The sequence below is a fragment of the Rattus norvegicus genome, chromosome 16, assembly GCF_021556685.1.
Source record: "Rattus norvegicus strain SHRSP/BbbUtx chromosome 16, alternate assembly SHRSP_T2T, whole genome shotgun sequence".
Classification (NCBI taxonomy): Eukaryota; Metazoa; Chordata; class Mammalia; order Rodentia; family Muridae; genus Rattus; species Rattus norvegicus.
This window is the reverse complement of record NC_141549.1, coordinates 8343006-8349331: the sequence shown is the minus strand read 5'-3', so window position 1 is coordinate 8349331 and position 6326 is coordinate 8343006. Positions and strand designations below refer to the sequence as shown.

Here is a 6326-nt window from a genome sequence, read left to right as displayed (position 1 = left end):
GACACAAACTCAGGGCTGGTCTCTAGGAGCCTGTTGAACAAGTTGAGGTGGTGTGATCAGAGTCCATGCATAATAATTAAAAACAAAGAGCCACAAGCATACGGTCATTCGTACGGGAAAATGTTTTCTGCACCAGCACACTTAGAAACTGTTAATTACGCTGATTGAGTTCAAACAGTAGTTTGTAGACTGTTGTAATGTTGTAATGGAAACCCCTCATGGTGTTTGCATTTTCCCCTGAATCACGTCTATATTTATATTTGGTGTCTAAGAGGATATATGGGGCAAAGGAGGTCAAGTGATACGCCACGAGAATCCAGGAGGGGCTGAGAATGCGGTCCATGACCCCGTTCTTCATGTTCTGGGGACATCTCCGCAGGTTACACTTAGGCATGTTCTGGAATGTGTTTAAAGGTGGTGGGTGTGAAAAACTAACCTTTAGTCCGTAGGGCAAGGCAAGAATAGCCAAGGCGATGATATGTCTGTGCTGACCTCTGAGAATTGTGACATGCTTGTAGAAGTCTGAGGATTTCCAGAATGCCTGACCCCACAAATCCCCAGGAAACTCTATCTCCCATATTGATGTTCATGCCCTAGGATATTTGGTCACACTGTTTTTCTGTACCACAGGAGGCACCCAGGCTTCGATAGGACCATGCTGCAGAAGTGGCAGGTAACCGTCGTTCACTGGTGATGGTGGTAGTGGTGGGGTAGCCTGCGGGGTGTAAAACAGAAAGGACTCAGAGCCAGCAAAAGGAGGTATGCCACATACTCAAGGGGAAGCTTGTGCTTTAAGTTTACCAGATTCCAGATCTTTCTCTGACAAGGTCTCAAGGATGGAAGATTTGTGGTTGAGAGGTCTTTGGCTGGGAACCGGAGAGTGTATGGAAGCTTTGGGTGTACATCCTCTCCTCACTGAGGCCGTGCACACATACATATGCTGTGGAGAAGGGGGTGTCTCACACACACACACTACTTCTCAGGAAGACATGCATGGCTCCCAGCACAAATGAGTCACTAGTCTGTACTCCCAGTGAAGGAGAGGCCCCAAAGAAGCCAGCCCTGCAGATCTTCCCAATGTTAGCCCACATCACCATTTGTGGATGCTAAGCTTAAGCCAGAGAGCCCCTGAAAGAGTGTTAAATTAATATAGACAGACAGGGACAAAAAAGCCTTGTCCAGAGCATCCGAGGGAGAGTGGTGAGGGCTCCCATTTCTTTCTTTTTTTTTTTTTTTTCTTTTCTTTTTTTCGGAGCTGGGGACCGAACCCAGGGCCTTGCGCTTGCTAGGCAAGCACTCTACCACTGAGCTAAATCCCCAACCCGAGGGCTCCCATTTCTACAACTACCATTGTCAGTTCGTTTTTCCTAATGGTGGAAGAGTCAGCAGTGGGATCATCCCCAGCATTTGTGCTGGCATTCAGTTAGCGTTTGAGTGTCATGCTTAAGGTTTAAGATCAAAGACAGCCAGACCCTTCGCTTCAGATTGCTGGTCTACTTCTTCTTCGGCCAGCTTGGCTTCCTCCCACTCCCACTCAGATCAATGGATGCCACCCTGCATTGGTGCTGGTTCCTGCATAGGACGTGGACAGATAGTTTAGGTGCCAGTTGCCTTTGTGTTCTTGTCCCGGAGTCTAGGTTTCCTCTTGGGGACGGATTGTCAGGTTTGAATGACCTCAGAAGGGTATTGGATGTGTTGGTTTGTTTCCTTGTGTCTCTTCTGGTAGAAAAGGGAGATGAGCAATTTTGAATATCTTATGTACCTCAACACGCTGGCTGGAAGGACCTACAATGACTACATGCAGTATCCCGTGTTTCCCTGGGTCCTTGCCGACTACACATCAGAGGTAAGGTGTTCTCCGGGACATGCCACAGGCTTTCTGTCCCTGTCATGAGCATGCCGAGCCTTGCTGTGAAGTTCAGCTCCCTGGGCCTCAAGGTCACTAGGTTCTCCTGAATCCATGCTGTCTTTACCTGGGTTCCTGCCCCAGATGCACCAGTGAAGGGATCAACACATCTGTGATTATGTTAATCAAAACGTGCCTAACAGGAGCCTCAAAGGACTCCCAGTCACCCCTGAAAGAAACTGTCGCTCATCTCCTGAGATGCTTGTATAGGACAACATTGAAGGTGCTAGATTCGCAGTGAGCCCAGCCATGGGATTTATTCCTGGTGTCAATATATGCAGATAGAGTGGAAAGAAGCTAGAGACAGAGAGATGAAGAGAAAAAGAGAGTAGCCCACTCTGCCTGGTGTGGCTCTAGAGTTAGAGCTCTACCTGGCACCCAAAGACGTGCATAACCATGAGTGCAAAGGCTCATGGCTAGCTCAAACCACTCATCCCTCCTGGCCTCCGTTCCTACACCTCAGCATACAGGAGTCAGGAGGAGGAAAAGCACACAGCAAAGTATGAGTGGTGTACACATGTGTGTGTGTACACAACCGGGTCATGGAGTAGGTCTGGACCCCGGTGCTATGGTTACCAGGAAATGTGTTAGTCAGGGTGCAAAGAACAGAAGTTCATGAGTCATGCATCAGAGCAGCCTGACCACCCTGACCTATAAATGCTTAAGTGGAAGAGCCCAGGCTTGGAAGATGGCGGCTCAGTTTTCTGTGACTTCCCATCTCCACTTAAGACAGAGAATTCAGCAACTTTTTCCCACCAGCCACACTTTGTTTTTTTTTTGTTGTTGTTGTTGTTGTTGTTGTTTTTTGTTTTCTCACACTAATGGTCCACCTGTGACCAAGGCCTTACAAAGATGAACTTTCAAAATTGAAGGATCAACCCATACTTGCAAAGTGGTGGCTACTATATAAATGTTCTCTGTTTAACAAATGCCCTGTATTTAGAATTGGGGTTACTTCCTTGTATTTAAAAAATTGGGAAATTGGGGGCAGGGGGGCAGGGGGAGCAGGGAAATATCCCAGTGGATGTGGCAGTGTATCCTACAGTAGCAGTACCGGGGCCAGAGGTGGGAATCCCAGCACTCTTGTTAGTTAGCCAGCTTTGCTAAAGGAGTGGGCTTGTAGTTTAGTAAAGACCTTTCCTCTACCCTGTTAGTGTGTAGGAAGTCATGGGCACCTGAGCATTTGCATACCTGTATCACATACATGCAGCCTTCTACACACACACACACACACACACACACACACACACACACACACACGACATTATTCCTGAACATCTAGAAATTTGGGGAAATGAAAAGCTCTGGCAGGTATTAACCATTCTGACCTGTCAGGAACCTGAGGAGGAAATATTTCCCTTTTGTCCTTGACTGCTTTCTGCCAGCCTTTGAGGTGGTAACTGCACTGTCCCTCTATCAAGGGGCTGTGATTCAGTGCTAGCCCAATGACTTAGAGCATTTTGTGTACAGGCTCTAGGAGAAGAGAGAGCTTTAGGAAGAAATAACCTCTCTCAAAGAGATGCAAACCCCAGGGATACTCAGCGTTCTCCCTTCTCCCTAACACACAGATCATGTTTCTGAAGACACCAATGTCCTTCCCATCCCCACCAAGGTGAATTCTCAAGTAGGGCCAGCATTATATGTCTTAAATGTCCAAAAGATGGTGGGCCCCAGAAAAATGAACATGTCCCACCCACTCCACCCTCACCCCAAACAAATAACTTCTAGCTTTCTGTAAAACCAGTTTGACTCAGAGCAGGTCCCTGAACTATTGCAATAAATGATGTAGTAAGGGCAACAGTTAAAAGTCATATGGACAATGGGCATCCTTTTCAAAGTCCCTTTCCAGTGCCTGGTGGTCATGTTCTGATTTGGGTCAAGTTGGAACAGGCTCAGCTTGAACTCAATCTTCCCTCCTCTTCCTTCTCCTCTCTCCCCTATTAAGTCTTTGTGGATCACTGGCTTCAGGGCCATAAAACTCCACGTAGCCAGCTAATCATGACAGGGGTTCAGACCAAATGACAATAAACCAATAAAGGGAGCCATAAAACTAAAGAGCGTGGCTCCTGGGGCAGCAGGGGTCTGGGGGAGTTAACCCAGCCACACATCTGCCTTCTAGATGTTGAACTTGACGAATCCCAAGACTTTCCGGGATCTTTCGAAGCCAATGGGGGCTCAGAGCAAGGAAAGGAAGTTGAAATTTACCCAGCGGTTTAAAGACATTGAAAAGATCGAAGGTGGGTGTATACTTGCTTGATTTTGACTGTGTGTGTGTGTGTGTGTGTGTGTGTGTGTGTGTGTGTGTGTGTGTGTGTATACGTACACAGGGTACACAAGTGTGTACAGTGCCACTTTTCTCAACTTCTTGAAAAGATCAGTAATGACTTAGTTGGTCACCAAGTCTACCAGTCATTGACCTTAAATAAAGAACTCTCAAATCCAGCAGTTAGCGTTGTGACTGCATGAGAGTTACCCAGAAGAATTTGTGAACAATACTAAAAGTTCAGGTGTCACCTTTAGAAATTTCACTAAGGTGACTGGAGGGATGGCTCATTAGTTAACAGCCGCTCCTGCTCTTGCAGAGGACCCCAGTCTGATTCCCAGCACCCATATATATGGCTGCTTAAAACTACCTGTAACTCCAGTTCCAGGGGATCCAATGTCCCTTCTCGCCCCTGTGGACATTGCTGGTATGTGGTTTACTTAATGAAGGCAAAAGATTCACAAAATAAAAGGAAAACATAAAAAAATCTATGGAGAGATTTTGGTAGTCATCTTGGATGGAAATGTATATGCCGAGAGCTGACTGCTTTGTCTCTAAGGGTAGGGAAAATGGAGGGATCTGCTCTTAACAGCCTTTGAGTGATGGTCTACTTTGACTTGCTCTAGAACTCAGTCCTCATCCTCAGTACCTCGCCTTTACAGTCCTTGCCCTGCCTGTATGCCAGGGGACTCCTTAATGCCTTCATGTTGGTCTGTATGTCTGCTTGCTTCCTGAGCCTCAGTGAGTGCTCAGGAACGCTGTTCTCAAGTGCAGTGCAGCGCCCTCAGACGTGCCGTTGTGTTACAGGAGACATGACCGTGCAGTGCCACTACTATACCCACTATTCCTCAGCCATCATCGTCGCCTCCTACTTGGTCCGAATGCCACCTTTCACGCAGGCCTTCTGCTCCCTACAGGTAAGCCGCTGTGCTGTCTTCCTGAACGCTAGGAGATGAGCACACGCAAGCCCCAGGCTGGGATAATGGTGGCGCTTCCTCTCTGAGAACTCAACCCTTAGCATGGCGTGGGTTCTCATACTTACAGCAAGGCTGCTTGTTATCATCAATATTGCCTGATTGCCATAAAAAAAAATACACCAAATAGCATGTAAGAGTAAAATTCCCCAGGGAACACATAACAAAGTTAATACAAACACAATAGAATAGAAAAAGGAAGTAGGGGCTGGAGAGATGGCTCAGTGGTTAAGAGCACCCGACTGCTCTTCCAGAGATCCTGAGATCAATTCCCAGCAACCACATGGTGGCTCACAACCATCTGTAAAGGGATCTGATGCCCTCTTCTGGTGTATCTGAAGACAACTACAGTGTACTTATATATAATAAATGAATAAATCTTAAAAAAAAAAGAAAAAGGAAGTAGACATTGTTGAGACCTATGTCGCAGTTAAAGCTCAGTGAAGAGAGAAGGGAAGTGACCATCAGACAGCGCCGTTCTATGCTCAGTCCAACCGACTGAGGCTCCGTGGGACAAGTAGGTATCTGAAATAAAATCGGACAAAACAAAAACCGGCTAACCCAGCAAAAGAAACTGGTCATCTGGTCATCTGGTCACCGTACCCATCCATAAGCTAACAAACTGTTACCTTACCAGCCTGGGGTTGCCAGGTTTCACAAATAAGAAAGCAGATACCTAGTCAAGTTTGGGTTCTGGATAAACAGTGACGTTCACTTAAAAAGGACAGACATACTGGAAAGTTATCTGCTGCTAATCTGAAGTTTAAGTTATCTGGGTCAACTGTGTTGTTTCAGTCTGTCAGTCCTGAAGGGACTGGAGGCCAACCAGTGCTGGAGTCCTGGATTTGCACAATTTCTAAGTCAGAGTTCCTTATGGACAGCACTGGGATGCAGTCAAGAGGCTCTTCACCCCCACCCCCCCAAAAAAACACTCTTCACTGGAATCCTGCACCCAAGGACCCCATTCAGAGGTAGAGCTTGAGCCAGCTGGCTGAGTTCCCTGCTACAAGGCTGAGTGCTGACATGATCACTGCCTTGCAATGTCCTGTGAGAGAAGAAAGCCATGGGCCTCATGAGTAGGGGCCCACAGAGCACACACAGCCTAGCTCTAACACTTGAGCCTTATCTCAGAGGAGTTTTAGTGTCTGAGAAACTGTGAGTTTTGGTCTCTCAGAGAACATTG

The 6326-nt window shown here is 46.9% G+C and overlaps 1 protein-coding gene across 8 annotated transcripts in view; it reads left to right on the top strand.

Annotated features, from left to right (window-relative positions):
• Wdfy4 (WDFY family member 4) overlaps window positions 1–6326 on the top strand; it is a 229565-nt gene that overhangs the window by 197927 nt on the left and 25312 nt on the right. For all 8 annotated transcript variants that reach the window (XM_087588908.1, XM_087588903.1, XM_087588907.1 and 5 more), the window contains 4 exon segments: window positions 631–673; window positions 1727–1846; window positions 4026–4143; window positions 4977–5086. In XM_087588908.1, the coding sequence (XP_087445034.1) occupies window positions 631–673; window positions 1727–1846; window positions 4026–4143; window positions 4977–5086 (391 nt within the window).